This window comes from Carassius carassius, chromosome 3 (genome assembly GCF_963082965.1).
Source record: "Carassius carassius chromosome 3, fCarCar2.1, whole genome shotgun sequence".
Lineage (NCBI taxonomy): Eukaryota > Metazoa > Chordata > Actinopteri > Cypriniformes > Cyprinidae > Carassius > Carassius carassius.
This window is the reverse complement of record NC_081757.1, coordinates 24,468,906-24,485,401: the sequence shown is the minus strand read 5'-3', so window position 1 is coordinate 24,485,401 and position 16,496 is coordinate 24,468,906. Positions and strand designations below refer to the sequence as shown.

The 16,496-nt window shown below is 40.6% G+C and overlaps 1 protein-coding gene across 8 annotated transcripts in view; it reads right to left on the bottom strand.

Annotated features, from left to right (window-relative positions):
- The window catches only part of znf536 (zinc finger protein 536), a 182,783-nt gene that overhangs the window by 79,008 nt on the left and 87,279 nt on the right, over window positions 1–16,496 (bottom strand). For all 8 annotated transcript variants that reach the window (XM_059534267.1, XM_059534276.1, XM_059534303.1 and 5 more), the window contains one exon: window positions 12,625–14,876. In XM_059534267.1, coding sequence (XP_059390250.1) covers window positions 12,625–14,876 — 2,252 coding nt within the window. The remainder of the gene's footprint in view (window positions 1–12,624; window positions 14,877–16,496) is intronic.

The following is a 16,496-nucleotide window of genomic DNA, read 5'->3' as shown; positions in this document are numbered from 1 at the left end:
TCACACTTCTGCACTGACAAAACATTCTTTCTTTCTCTTTCCCACTCTTTTTCTTCATTCCTCTCTTTCTTCCTTGTTCTTTCATTCTCATTTCCTTCATCCTTGTTCTTATTTTTTACTTCCTTTTTCTTTTTTCCTCATTCTTTTTCCTCATATTCTTTTGTTTTCTTTCATTCTTATTTATCATCTTCCTTCTTTCGTTCTTTCCTTATTCTTTTCCATGTTCATTCTTTCATCTTTTTTCCTTGCTTATTTTTACCTTTTTTTTTCACCCCTCCCCCATTTTTCTTTTTCTTTCTTCCTTTCTTCCTTCCTTCTCTTGTTTTTTTTCCTTTATTTATTTCCTTCTTGCCGATTGTTTTATTTTTTCTCCTACCTTCCTTACTTTATTCCTTCCTCCTTTTTCCTTCCTTTTAATTTCTCAAATTTCATCCGTTTTCTTTCTTTATTGCTTTTCCATTCATCCTTCCATTCTACCTACCTTCCTTTCTTTATCATTCCTTTTCTTTATTTCCTTCTGTCCTTTCCTACATTCCTTCTTGTTTCTTTTCCTCCGTTCAGATATGTTCATCACTCTAGTACTCTTTTAATAGCTTTAGGAATGATCCCTATAGACATTTAAGGCACTTTAAGAACACTATCATATATCTAAGCTGTTTGCGCTGAGAGACATAAAAGGAAACCTGATCATATTTTCCAGTGTGAGAGCTATAATTTTACAGTTTGTGGCTGTATGTATCAGAGTGTCAAAACATTACATGTGAATTTGAGTCGTTCTGTGTAGCAAAAGTCAAGGCAACAAAGGGTAAATAAAGATAATATCTAAATTATATATAATTCCAAAAGTCAACTACACCTCAATCACAAGTGATTGCAGAAAATGGGAAGGATTCTAAAGACAGGGTCATTTCTTGAACTGAAGTGCCCTGTAATGTTAGGGCACAACAAAGCCCTGATCAGATTTTCCTATGATGGAGGAGCGGCATGATGCTGTGTGTGTGTGTGTGTGTCTGAGCGTAGATCAGTGTGTATGCGTGCGTATGGCCTGATATATGGATGATAACACTAATTAGCTCATTTTGTTTGGGGCACAACACTCATTAAAAACCCAGTGGGACCATTAATGTTACCGTCCCTCCAAAATGCTGCAACTGCCATATTAATCTCCCCAGCTCTCACTCCTAATGGCGACCGCTTCAGGTTGGGTTGTGGAATAAAATAAATAAGCAAAATAAGAAATATTTGCGAGTGCACATTTCTTGCATTTCTCTTTCCTTTTGCAAGAGACACCCCTCCTTTCACTGTCAATTAATATCCATTAATAGTGAAATTCACAAACACATTATCTCCCAGCACAAATTACTCTATGTACCTTCTGCTCAGGGCTAAACTCTCAAACGGTGTATGCATAAGGATGCGGGATTCACCAGTGCCGCTTTTGACAGTGTTTTCAGCCTTACGCGGTAATGTACCCATAATTCCAGTGCTACGCCGCAGCTTGCACTGCCATAAGGCACCACTTACGGCGATACAGCGGAGTCTGATATCTCAGGCCTGTTAGGATTAGGAGAGTAGACGTAAAATCCTGCTAATAGACCAAACGCGGAAGCCGAACTCTCGAGGGTCGGTCACGTGGAATCTTTTATGTGTCTGCTTTTCGCACCATTTTTCAAACACCACAACCTGTTTAGGGATTTTCGTTCAGCTGTGCTTTGCGCAAGACCTGCGATGCGGGCTATCAAAAATCAAGTCACAGTGCATGGCAAGCATCCATTCTTAAATGCCTTCCAGAAATGTGCTCTCCCCTTTCGGCCAGCGAAAAGGAAGCGGCAGTTAACGCTAACTGGGAACCCGCTCCTCGACCGAGACGGGTCTGGATGGAGGAGGGTGAAAAGGCTAATATTCTCCATCTCCAAGCTGGATATTAGGAGTGTTGATGAGATCTATGAGTTTGCCATTTGCCCGTGGAGCGGCGAGGCTGCGGCAGAGCCGGGTACCATATGGCTGGTGAGAGATTTCCTCCCTCTTTTCCCCCTCTCTGCGCCTGACAGCTGGATGCCTGCTAACAGGGGACGAGGAGCTTGGCAGCTGCAAGCTGAGAGCAATGCTTTGATGCCGTGCCGCGCAACTAACGCAAACTTTCCACAGGTAGGTGAGGGGAGGATAAGACGTATAGACGGAGAGTGTGAGAAAGGGGCAAGAGGGAGATGGTGAGCCAAGAGAATGGGGAGGAGTGAAAATGCTTCTGGGAGCACATTAAAACGTACACCTGGCAAGTACAAAAGTGAGAGAGCTGCTTTTTTATATTTTTCTCTTTTTTTTTCTTTGAGTCAAAGGGGCTTTCATCATCTGAAAAAAGCTTCCCTTGGAAACAATGATGCAGGTATGAGGATGTTTTGAAGAGAATGAATAAAACACTTCATCTCTTCTCTTTTGCTGTTTTAATCAATGCAGAATAAAAGGCAGCTGGTAGAACATCGAATTACACATGATAGAGAAGCTCTACGTAGACATCTGAATTGCTAGATTAAAGAGCGAATGCAATGGTGTTTTTTTTTTGTTTTTTTTTGGGAAAGGTGATGATGATTCAAGTGTCTCTGCGTGGAAGGAAATGGATACCTCCACCATGCTGATGAGTCAAATGTCCCTCCTTTGGGGGAGCTTGTCAGCCCTCTCCTGTGAGAATGGAGAGGGGTAAAGCATAGACATACTCCAGTGAAGATGCCACAGTGCCCTCCACTCCAGATCAAATAACTCACCTCTTATTAATCACGAACCGCTCACTCTGAACAGGAGGTAGTCATCTTCAAAGTGCCACTTATTGTCACTGTCAGCGGTCACAAAACAATGTGGTGGCCTGCTTTAGTTTGTGGGAAACTAAACTACTCTGGAACCTTAAGTATCTAAAAATGTGGGATGAACACTGTAGAAAGGAGGGAAAAATCCTTCTCTAGATAACAAGATGGCACAGATTGGCTGCTGTCAAGTAGTCCAGGTGGTTGTGGCATATTGGTGTTGTTTAAGGAGAGACACAAACCTGAGTTTTTCTAGAAGAGTGCTAAACATAGAAATATTTCATTTAGTCCTTCATTCAGAGTCAGTTCCACGTTCATTCAAACTTTACTTGAGAATAAAGACAGGAGACGTGTAAAAAAAAACTGATTATTATATTATCACAAATTTTAAGGATAAGATCAAATAAATAAATAAAAAATTCACTTTAAGGTAATTATGGCACAATTTAATTTTTACAGTGTATAAATAAATCTGATAAGAATTATTCAGAAAAATAAAAATAAAAAATTGTGAGTGCAACCTAATTTGTCAGTTTGATGTAGAGTTTAAATACATTTTTTTACTTAATTTAGATGTAACCACATAAAGCTGGTTTTCTAGGTTACCTTGAAAAACACACTTTTTACAAAGTAGCCAGTAGAACAAGATTTCAACAGTTTTACTACTGCTTACAGATAAAATTCACCTTATCCATTATGAAGGTCTTAGAATATTTATTTTTGTTATGTCAGGATAAATGTGATTCGACCAAGTACAACATATTCTTGGATCAACATCCTCGTTGATCCTGGAAAAACATTTCAATCAACCAATCAGAATTGAGATGTCACTCCTCAGGAAATGTCAGTTTTAGGCTTAAAATTAGGGTTAGGTGCTTCTACACTCTTGTTAATCAGCTACTGGAAATCATTTCCCTCTGATTTTATGAATAAATTATGGGTAAGGTTAGGTTTAGGGGTGGTGATTGGGTTAAGTCTGTAGTTTTGGACAGTAATGTTGATCCAGGATCAACAAAAGATGTTGATTCAGGAACATGTCTTACTTGGCAAAATCACAGCGACTGTAATGTCAGATACATCAATCTTCCTGAACAACTGCTAGTCAAGTCACTGTCCTACTTTTTATATAGATTGTTTTTCCATAATCTCTTTACAGAGAGATATTTTGGAATTTAGCATTTAAGTGCCATAAGTTAATTTGTTTTAACTCCATCACGTATTTAACGTATTTAATAACCTGGTGGAAGAGCATGCAAACTGCATGATGCAATCCGCACACGTCCTAAAGGAATGTGAACAACAATGAGAACTAAAGTTTTTCAGTGAGCAAAAAAAAGAGAGAAAATTGATATGCTACAGTCAAATGCAATAATAAAAAAGAAAACTGTATTATTATTACATATACAAGTGTGATGTATATTTCCCCCATTTTTCAGTCCCGTTTTCCCTTCCGTTGTTTTTCGTGTTTCTTTCACAATCACCCTCTTCACTCCCTCGTTCACCATCATTATTTTAGACATTCATGAGCTTTCCTTCCTCATAACACATACAGTGTTTTCACTCATTTAGAACTGCATTCATTTTCACCCCTGCCTCACTTCCACCATGTGTTCATCTCTGTCTCACTGTAGTTACTCTACAGCAGACAGGATGGCTTCGCTGGGGCTGCTCTCTCTTGCCCCTGCCTGCCAGTACAGGGGTCTGTTGGGGGAGAGGTTTGCCCAACCAGAGCAGTATGTAATTCTGGATCTTTATTTCCCTGAGTTGCATTACCATCCAAATCTTTTGCCTTCATAATCTCAGCATTCAGCGTTCGGCTCCAAGAAGCGTATGACTGATTTTTTAATTCCCTCCAAGCGCCGTGCATCTTTCCTTCTGTTTCTCCATCCCCTCGCTCACTTGTTCTTTATCCCTGTTTCCTCCTTGCTAATTTCATCGCTTGGTGTAGCTGTCTCTTTCAATCTTTCTCTTTAGGCTTTATTAGCGTGATCTGACCATCATTTGCTCGTCTCGGCCCTCCCAACCATCCCTGCGTTTCATCGCAACCACACTTTTCTTTAGTATGCTACCTCTCTCTTTTTCTCTCATGCCAGTCCTCCCTTCTTTCACTCCATCTCTCTCTCTCTCTCTCTCCCTCTCTCTCCAGGCCCCCTGTTGCTGCCTGCTACCAGAGCCGTGGTGTGGAGTTTGGCTGAAGCCGAGAGGAGCAGCTGGGCCAGGCTAACGGGGAATGATAATGACCTCAGAAATCTGCTCCTCGCTCCACAACAATAGGGTGCTCAGTCTAGTGGAAAATTGTGTTCATCAGCTAGCTCTGCTCACTTACTAATTGACATTGCCAAATATTTTAAGAACAATTGGAATGCACATGCTAAAAAAAAAGAAAGAAAAAAGAGAAAATATGAAGATCTTAATCCATTGACTTTTTTGCCCAGTTTTTTTTTTACCCTTCTTTCGCATTTGATTAGAAGATAACTATCGCTAAAATTAAGATGGGGTGGCGGGGGGTTGGGGGGGGGGGGTGTGCGGAGAAGAAGAGGCAAACTTTTCATGTCATTATCTGCCTCATGTCACTGCCATGATGTTGACACAAAGGTTTTTTTATGTGGCCTGTCAATGGGGTTAGGAGGGAGAGAGGGAAAGACGAGGGGAGAGATACTCATCAGTGCATGATGAATGCCCGTAACCCCCCCCCCCCCCCCCATCCCACCACAGCATGGCTGGCACTTTGACACATGTGTCTTTCTCTCTAAATACTGCTTTTAATCTACATAATGTTCCTGCTTTACACCTCTGTAACTTGTGTTTACGCAACTGCGCGAGAGAAAGACGGGTAAACGAGAGAAAGAGAGAGCGAGACAGCGAGAAGGGGAGGCAAACGGAGAAGGAGGATTCTTCTGTCATGGTATCATATGGCTGGTCCTCCATATTTAATGAGACAAAGGTCAATGTATTCACTGCTCTTTCACACGGGAGGCACCCCAATCATGCCAAAGTTAACTTGTTCAAACAAAGCGCCCTCCCACCCAGATATGCCATTTGTATGCACTGGTTTGAGAGAGAGAGAGAGAGAGAGAGAGAGAGAGAGAGGCGGTTTCATTCCAGAGGAATTCAGCTCTGACAGAGTAAGACAGCTGTCGCCCTCCACTCACAAAAACCGCAGCACCATCCAACCTTTCAGCAAAAAAAAAAAAAAACTTTTTGTTTTCTCCAGTAGAGAATGTGATTGTCAATAATGACACTTTGCATCTACTTTATTGCGTACTAATTCAAAACTCTTCCATTTAAGAAATGAAAAGTGATTTTGTTCCCTTCCTGTTTTCCTTAGCAGCAGCAGATGATGATATTTTCATATGCCTCAGTCAAGATTCCCCCTTTTTTATGACAAGTACATTTAATAGTATACAAGACCTCATTATCTCATTTAAAAGTGAAGACACCTTTCCAGTCGGCTGAAAGACGTCTTATTGATGCATTTAAAATATTAATATTCAAACTCTCTGCCTCCCCACAGTACGACAGCCTTCTGTTGGGGAAAGATAAATATTATGTTTTAATTATAAAAACATAAAACAGAAAATGAAGAGACTGATGAAAAAGTGCGGCCCTGCCAAGGAGGCTTGTATGCAAAGGTAAGCAATGTTTTGGCAAAGACATGGAATTAAAATCTGGTATACTGCATGCGGCTTATGCACCCTCTCTCTCTCTTTTTCTCTCGCTCTTCTTTTCTTTCTCTCTTCCTCCGAGCGGTACATAGCTCGCCGTTGTCTCCATAACCAAGCGGGGAATCCTAACAGGATCATTAAGACATAAAACAGACTGATAAATGTTTCATAAGGACTGCCCGTTGATAGCCTCACAGGGGTACGGTGAGCACAGAGAGACGACACTCACGGAAGCTCTTTCATATACACTTCGGAACACAATTGGAATTTTAAATATAGTGGAAAAAAAGCAATGCTAATTCCCACTATGGGTAATATTTACAAATTGAGAGAAAGGGAGGAAAAAGGCGAGAAAAGGCGAGCGAGAGTATAAAAAGGGAAAGAGAGAAAACGTGAGCATGCGAAACAGAGAAATCAAATGAGCTGCTGCTAAGGGGAAATAAATTGCCCCTTTATTGTTCAAGCGTGCACAAAAATACTAAGTCTACATTTATCTAAGACACGTCAATCAACAGAGCACACTGACAATTACCATGTTGAATAGAACTTTTATCATTTAAAGACGCCAGAGTCCTGACCCACTGTACTGAAATAAAGCAGTATAATAACTTTTTTTTTTCTCACACACCATGACACTTTTTTTTTTTAATTATTAAACTTCGAAAAGAGATGACAGATTTAAGAGAAAGAACACTGAGCTGCAGAAAATGCATAGGAAGACTGAATGCAACATTTAAACAAAATACAAGAACTGTGCAAGGAAAAAAAAAGTGTGAGAGAGAAATGCATGCTGGGTGAGAGGGCAGAGGGCGTGAACTTTAATGAAGGTGAATGATAGGAATAAACACTGACATAATTCTTCCAAGGTCTACAGTTTCTAATTAGCACTTGAGAGAGAAATGTAGTCTGTCCTCATTTTAAAGATTTGGGAGAGCAAAAGAGAAAATTAAAGACATACAAAGAGAGAGGAGGAGGAGTAGGAAGACATATGACAGAGATTTTGTTAATGATAAGGAATACTCTTTTTGTCCCATAAAAGCTTCATTTCATGTCATTTCAACTTATTTTCAGTCACAACAGACTTCAGATCAGACATGTGGACATTTAGAAGTACAATCTCAAATATAATGAGTTCTTGACCACTTAAACATACAGTAGTTCGTCGACTAAAAACTAAATTCTACCGAACTTGAGCAGCAACATTTCTCCTTCTCTAAATTGAACAAGTAACGCAATAAACATCTGAATGAAACTGATGCCACAGGTCAGAAAGGATGAACAGGTCTGCGTCTCTGTGGATAATCGTGCATTTTGCATAGCAGTTTGGGTTATTTCGACTTTAATTACACCACAATTTCATTGTACAGCAAGTCTGCATATGTAATTACCTCAATTTGTAATTGTGTAATTAGATGAATATCCATGCTTTATAACCTTAGGCATCCATTGGCAAATCCAATTTCAATTTGTATGGAGCAAGTGTTTCGCCCAAAACGGCGGCAAGATGTAAAGACCTGGGGATATACTGATAATCCTTGCCATGTTAAAATGCTCTTCCTCTTAACAATATTTAGACATGGGGGATTCTCAACTGGAGGAAAAAGACAAGGCAGGTTTGAAGCCTTAAGCAACAGAGATCCAGCAGTAGAAAGACAAAATGCTTTTTAACTTGGCTTTCTCAAGTTAGTAGTACATGAATCGTGTTTAAGAATGTCTTGAAATAAAAACAAGGGAGGAGTATGATCCTTAATAAGCAACCATGGGTGCCACAAAGGTCCTTCTGTAAGAAATGTCAGTATACTAACTTTATAAATACACAGCGTAAAATTATTATTTTTGAAGTTGAAAACTTGAGTATGTTTTACAACACCGTTGTAATACTACAGTTTTCAGCATCAGTATTAGTATAGGAGTGTAGTATTTGCTTTACAGTCAATCTATATTCAGTGTCAACCTATGTAACTATTAAGCTACATATATATATATATAGCTTATATTATGTGTGTGTGTGTGTGTGTGTGTGTGTGTGTGTGTGTGATGTGTTTTGCCATTCATTGTTAGCATTTCTGTTAAAGACTTCCTTTTCTCTTTCCATTGCTCTATCGCTTCCTCTCTCTCTCTCTCTCTCAGCTGTCACTCAAAGTCCCGCAATAATGAATTCAGAAACACTATCAGGAATGAACCCCCCTTGTTTATGAAGCCCAATTCAGACTGCGGAATCTGAAATAACAATAGATCCCCTCCTCAGTCAAGCCAATCTGGTAATGGTAATAAGAAATAAAAGAGAATAGGGAAAAATGTAATAAACTAAAAAAAAAGAGAGAGAGAGAAGGGAAGGGAAGAAAGAAATGTACAGAGGCTGGAAATTCTATTGCACAAGAAGCATATTAAGGTTGATTATTGAGAGGAGAGGAGAAAGGCCTTTAAAGGACATTTCTGAAGCAACTTTTTTTTTTATCTGTCTCTCTCTGTGTTTAAACAAGTGCAGTGTCAAAGACAAAAGCGATTGTGTCGACCTTCTTTCACAGTTGAGATGTTATTGTTGATTACTGTAATTCAAGTTTAACTCAAAATTGCAGTGGGTAGATGGTTTAGAGGTTGGGTGAGCTTGCTGAAGGGAGACAGCAGATGAATCGGCCGTACATTAAAGACAGGGTAAAGAAAAAAGAAGAATAGAAAATCAACACGTGATAAAGGAAGTCTCTCTTTGGGTTAGAGGAACGTGCAAGATATTAAAAGTAAAACAGAGGTATGACATGCCACATCCTGTTGCATACTACATAAACATACACCCTTCTTCCCCCCAAAATGAAAACGCATATATATATATATATATATATATATATATAACATAAAAACAGACCATAACATGTATTGTCTTATTTTTATCCTTGCTAATTAAAAGAAATTAAATCATCTTGATGGGAAAATACATTTTTTTCTCCACCTTAAACAAATGCTGGGCTAATAAAGATATGCTGCATTAAACATTAAAGCACCAGTAGGTAAACAGACAGTGCAACACTTCCTTCCCTGTACATCACACCTTTAGTTTGTAAGGGTTTGTGAAGTACATGTTTTGTGTCATGGCCTGAAAGCACAGCCCCCTGAGCATGTGCATGCATACTTTTAAATAAGTATGTCAGAGAATCTGCCAAACTGCCTGCCCCTTACTATGTCATCATTCCCCCATAAACACACGCACCTCCCTGTGCTTGCAAGCAAAGAGACCTGAAGGTCAATCTCAAGACAAGAGGGGGGGCTGGCATTATGCCCGCTGCACAGTGAGAGCTCCCTGCCTGCTCCAACTGAGCTGGGCAGCGACGTGGGATTTCAGCTGGTGATCACACTCTACCTTGACACTACCTCACACGCACAGGAAAGAGGGGGGAGGGAAGGAGGGAGTGGGAATATATATGAAAAAAATGTGTAGGCCTATATAGAGTGGCCATTACAAGTAAAATTATGAGAAAAGTAACATCAAAACACCCAGATGATGGAAAACTGTGCAAACCAGAATGTAATCTACAGAGTTTCAGGCCACAAAGTTCAGAAGCTGTAAACTGATTATACTGTAGGTTCAAGAATCACTCACTTTACGAGCTCAGCTACCTCTGGGTGGCACATACTGTATCTGGGAAAGTGGGGGGGGGGGGAGGAGAAGTCAAATTCAAGAATCATGTGAGAGGATGTTTGGACTTTGCCAAGATTTCCAGCCAAAAATGTAAAACAATATGTGAGGCATGAATGTAACACTGCCCACACCTCAAAAACACCATACCTACAGTGAAGTATAGTAGTGCTAGCATCATGCTGTGAAACTGCTGTAGGCATTGAGTGTCTTGTTAAAATATAAGTAACAGAGGATGGGCCACGATATTGGGAAATTCTACAAGGGAACCTGTTTCAGCCTGCTGAAAATACGTGGGTGAGAGTTCATCTTTCAGCAAGATGAAATTATCCAAAACATATGGCCATATCTGCGATTTAAAACCAACTGAGAATCTTTATCATTATTTAAATAAATAAATACATATATTATATATTATGTATCATTTCATATCATATATTATATTATATTATATTATATTATATTATATTATATTATATTATATTATATTATATTATATTATATTATATTATATTATATTAATTATATTATATTATATTTTTTAAATAATAATAGTTTTCAAAAATGTCCATAAATGCCAACAGACAAGCGGGAGGAAACCTCAGACAGAAAGAGAGAGAATATATTATAGCAAAAGAGCATGCAAATGGTAAGATGGTAAAACGGAGAGAAAAAAAATAATTGTAACATTGGCAAAACATCACATAACCAATTTTTCAGATTTGTGTTTATTAAAACTGTTCTACTTATGTGCAATAAAAGCTATGAGACTGCCTAAGAATCAATAAATAAATTGTATTTTCATTCTCTGTCCCATGATTCAGTTAGTGCTTAACATTTTTATTATTAAACACTAATCACTTTAATTCCAAATACCCTGCCAATCTAACAAAAGCTTGAGAAGAGTTTGTAAAATGCCATGAGCTAAATCTCAAACTATAGTAAGAGAGATGCAAACGGAAGAAAACTTCCTGCATTTACATTCACTGGATAATTACTTCCGTAACATACCCTCTTTTCTATTGAGGAGTGTTTAGGTTTAATAGTCTCTGTAAAGAAAATAGGTTTTATCTTCTTCTCATTTTCATTAATCCCTAATTGGGGTGGGGGTTGTCTGTTATTATTCCTTAGATTAAAATAAACATAGCCCACTGCATGTTCAAACTCATCTCACTACATGAGGGTGATAAGGACTGGGAATAAATAAACAATTTCTTCTTTGCTGTTGAAATTGAGTTGCTTAGAGCCTTAAGCTAAGCCACGGTTTCCTTGTTTTTTTTTTTTTTTTTGATGACTTAAAAGCACATTTTACCCAGCAAATGAAGTTCATTTTTTTGACCTGCTTTATATGTATATCTTTAATTAGTGTCTTGTTTAGCTTAAGCTAACTGATTATCACATAGACGTGACCTAATTAACAGCCAGGCTGCTTAACAGTGGTGTACCACCCCAAGGAATGAGAAAGTTACCTTTAAAACTTCTGTAATCATTAGCTGCAGCTTCACTTAATCCCACTAAACATACATGTTATCTCACAAGCTCTGAGTTCCACGGATGGGGCGGGGTTTGCTGTGCCTCTCCCTAGCAGCAGGATGTTTTAATCACTCATAACATGTCCATACATCCACATAGGCATTTCATTGTGAGAATGCAATATGGATGTTGTCTTTGTATAGTTCATAGTTAACAGAGAATTTAATGGATGCCAAAGGATAGCCAAAGTACAGAAACCTCACTAATGAATTAGTTTAAGCTCACAGTAAATAAAGACACTAACTCCTCCTACTGTGCTGGTGTTTGATTTGAACAGTGACATTACTTGTCAAAGTTATGCGCTGAATGTGCTGCTAAGATTTGGCACTGCTACATTGCTAGCGCGTTTGATCACCTACACACCACCTAACAGCAACATCACAATCAGCCATTTTCGGTAAACTGAAAAGAGTAACTGTGAAGAATACAAGAGCGCAACTGCATTCATTTCCTTTTCATTGGTTTCAGTGGTGGCTCTACTGCATTAGCTGTCTATTGTTAACTATCTCTAAAGTCGACAGTTAACTTTGATAGCTTTAAAAGACCTACTGTCACATATTCTGAAAGACCTTAGCATTTCCTTTACACAGAGAATATAGGCATCGTGCTGAGGCTTGAGGATCAGTGTCTCACTAAACTAGCATGCTAGTGATATGTATGGATCTAAACCCCTTGACATGGCCATCACATCAATTTGCATCCCAAAGGTTCTTCCTCAGTTGTTCTTACCCACTGTGAAATTGCTCTCTTAGGGTTGTAATTCTGCTACTTTGGAAAGCTTCCATTAGATAATTGCTATTTAAATGTACTGATTTAACAGAACTGAATCCTGTGAGCATCACACACATTTTATTACTGTAATGACAGATAGTTGACCGAAAAGCATTAAGGCATTTAAATATATACAGTATGTTCAATGATATGGTCTTTATATATATAAAAATACCTTAATTCCTAGATTTGCTTATAAGTCACTCAAGTTGACTGATACTTTTCTTACCTGAAGATGGAGAAGAAGGGTGGGGACTGTCATCCTGTACACTGCCCGTTTGGGAGTGTCCACCTCCAGCACCGCTTTCCTCCGTCACATTGGAGGAGCCTGGGGTGGTTGATCGGCTGATGGACTGAGATTCAGGGTCGCTAGCTGAGCCACGCCTTTCATCCAGACCATGGTGGGAGCTGTCCTCTAGGGTTCGACGTTCCTTGCTGTGTACCCGGGAGTGGACCACCATCTGGTGGTAGGTTCTAAAAACTCTGCCACAGTCGGGACATTCAGTTGCTTTCTCTTTCAGGCCAGCCAGGCTGTACTCAAGCCCTTGGCCCAGGCCCAGACCCCCATGGTGAGGCAAGAACTCACGGTGGCTATCAAAGCTTACACCCTCATCTTTCAAGGGCATCATGCCTCCACTTGTCTTCACTCCATGAAGGACATCAGGGTATTGCTTTTGCTTGGAACCATCACTAGAGCCTAAGGTTGGGTGATCAAGCTTGTCTTTCCCAAAGTGAACAATCCCAGCTGCACTGGCAAGTTCATCTTCTTGTCCATGCCCCTCATGGTGCTGCTCTTTTGGCATGAAGGATCGTTCCATAGCCATTCCACGTGCCATGATTTGCCAGGCTTGATAGCTGTTCAGGGGGTCCATCTCTGCCACCTTAGCTGCAGCTTGCAAGCGCTCCATACAGCTTGACTTCAGAGGGGGCACCAGGTTAAGGCAACCCAAGAGTGAGCGCTTTTCATTTTCCCCTAAGCCATGGCCCATGCTGGCCATTGGGCTTAGGAGCTTTCCAAGCATTTCCTTTTCCTTCATAGCTATACCGGCCTTGGCCAGCATCTGGTGCTGCTGTTCAGCCAGGCTTTGCTTGTCAGGTGTGAGGAAGCCACTTCGTAGACAAGAAATGTAACGTGAATACAAATTGGCGTGGGCTTCTTGAGCCAGGCTGCTCATGCTGTTCACAGAGGGTCCATCTTCACCAGCTCCTCCACCAACAGGAGGCTTGCTCTTTATAGCCAGCTTGTTGAGATGCACCTTCATGTGATTCTTAAGGAACCAGGGCTCCTTGAAACGGCGTCCACAGATCTGGCAGCAATGCTCGAAGGAGTCTTTGTGCTTCCGCATGTGGCCTTTCAGAAACCAAGCTTGACTGAAAACCTGGCCACAAACCTCACAGCGAAATTCATTGTTGGGCTTCTCTCCATTGCCAGCTCCTGTGCCTTGTCCCTGGGCTGATTCAGCTGTGATGTGGGTTTTTTCCACATGGGAGATGAGGTCCTCTTCCTGGGAAGCAGCAAATTCACACAGGGTACACTTGTAGGGCTTGTGGAGAATGCGAATGTGGCGCTCTAGCTCCTCACGCTTTTTAAATTTACCCTTGCAAAAAGTGCATCGAAATCCTTGGGCTGGATTAAGGGGTTGCTCATCTTGCAGATTGGTACCTGCAGGTTTAGGTGAGGCAGACGGCTGGCTCAGTCCATCAGGCGAGCCACCAATACTGGTTGGAGTGAGCAGGCCACAGGCAGAGCTAGGCTGTTGCTGGTTATGACCCTGGATACCCAAGTGGGGTGGAAGAGGTTGAGAGGGTTGCAGCAAGCTGTTCCTCATTTGCTTATCACGTAGAATGGCCCTCTCTTCGAGTTCATGAAGCAGCCGGTTTTCCTCACGTACGCGACCACGGCCCTTACCAAGATTTCCCAGCTTATGGGTGCGGAGGTGAATCTTCAAGTTACCCTTTTGAGCAGCTCTGTGGTCACAATAAGGGCATTTGAAGGGCTTCTCTCCAGTGTGTGTGCGCATATGAAGAGACAGGATGCTGTTGAAGCGGAAGCGCTTGCCACATAGCGGACAGGGGTATTTGCGGTTCTTGCGGGCATCATCTTCTATGTCGTTCATCTGGGACATGATTCCCAAGTTCTGCCCATTGAGAAATTGCTGCAAATCAACACGGCCATTGAGACCACTAAGGGCACCCACATCCATGTCACGGTTAAGCTGGTTGGCCAGTAAGGCCATCTGACTGCTGATTGGCTGACTAGCTAAGGCAGCGTGGGTTTTCTCATCCAGTGGGGTGGCTGCCTTTTCTTCTGGGATCTGTTGGTGACTCTGTAATTCAGGAAAGGCATGACCAAGCTGAGCAGTCAGCTGATGAAGTTTCTGACTGATTGGGTAACGGCCATTAAGTACTGCATTGCTGAGATGGGTGTCAGCATCCGGGACCACCGAGGATACACCAAGGCACAAACTAGAGTCCTCCATCCTAAAGGACAAAAGACACAAAGCAGGCATTAAGTAGACTATTCAAACACATAAAAGAGCAGGTACACAGTCAACACACACCTCCTTGTAGCATCAAGGCATCACTAGTAAACGTATTATTATCACTATGCATAATCAACAGGAAATACTACACAATATATCAATGAAAGTAAAATGATACGCGGAACATCACATACATAGTAACAAATATCCACAATAGGAGTAAACGTGCAACAATTTGAACAGAACAGGTCACAGCAGACTTATCTTAACTTCACCATTGTCTGAGAACTGTTTGTGAAGAACACCCACTCTGCTCTCAGATTTCATGAAAAATAAAGACCTTTTCTCTTAGACCTTTAGAAATACTGCATAGTGTGGTGAAGGTCATATTTCCAAGTTAAATAGCATCACAGCGTCAAGTCTGTCTTAGGCATTAGCACAAACACAAAGGTGTTTAATTTTTTGCTGAAGTTGGTGTAGGGGTGGAAACAAAACAGTAGATATAGTCTTTTATGTGGATCTACAGTACATCTCCGATTATATATTGCATTGTCTGGCAAAAGAAATCACACCATATGGCAGTTAATTCAGTTCATTCTTGAGTACCCCTTTGTGTGTCAGCAGTCTGACTATGGTGTGAGGAAATGGTTAACAATGATGACTGCACTTCAGTGACAAGTGTGAAGAAAAAAAAGAGTTCATCTCCCTCTGATTTATGAAGTACTACATGTACTCTCACACTTGGGGAGAGAAGCTGCAACTCTCAGAACTTTTTCTCAAACAGTAACACAATTTTGGAGGCAATAATTACCCAGTAAACACGGCAAGGCGCCGCATAATTAAGCTACTTGGTCCCATCCTATCAGAATCCCTCCAATTACACGCCTTAATGAAACGGAGCAATGGTATTGTCATGAAGCCGCTGCAATACTACAATTATGATATTAACAATAGCACTTAAAACCAAGGGGTTACTCCAGTAAACACAAGCCCTTATCTCACTGCTGCGACACTTGTCTTGGCGTAATTTTCCATTAAGAGGCACATTACGTTTGATGCAAATCATTCTGTGTTCACCTTCTTTTTTCCCCTCTCTCTCTGTTCTCTCACTCTCGTATGTCTTCCGATGAGAAGAAAACAACAGTTGGCGTTATTGACAGGGTTCCCAAAGTATCAGAGTGGCCCAATGAACTGTCAGCCTAAAACGAATACATGAGCAGTGTCTGTTGTCATCTGGATAGCTTGTGCTTTTTTTGCTTGCTACTCACCATCTTCAGGAAGGATAATGATGTTGCTGCATTCCCCTGCAACTGACAGGGTCAAGCTTCAGAAACAATAAAGTGAATTTTGCTTTGGTCAACAAAATGTTGTATAATATCTCATTAAGCTGATTAGTATGCTGCCTGGTAACGGTGGTTATGTGCTTTAACACATGATTATGAATGTGAAATAAATGCACTGTGGTCATTTTAACAAAGACAATGGCAAGAACAGGTGTTCAGTAAACTGCGTCCACAATAATGGAGATGAGAGCTTTCTTTTCTCTCCACATTATTTGGAAACACACGCTGGTTTGCCTCTCACACACTCATCGCCTGAGGAAGGGTAAAGTGTTCTG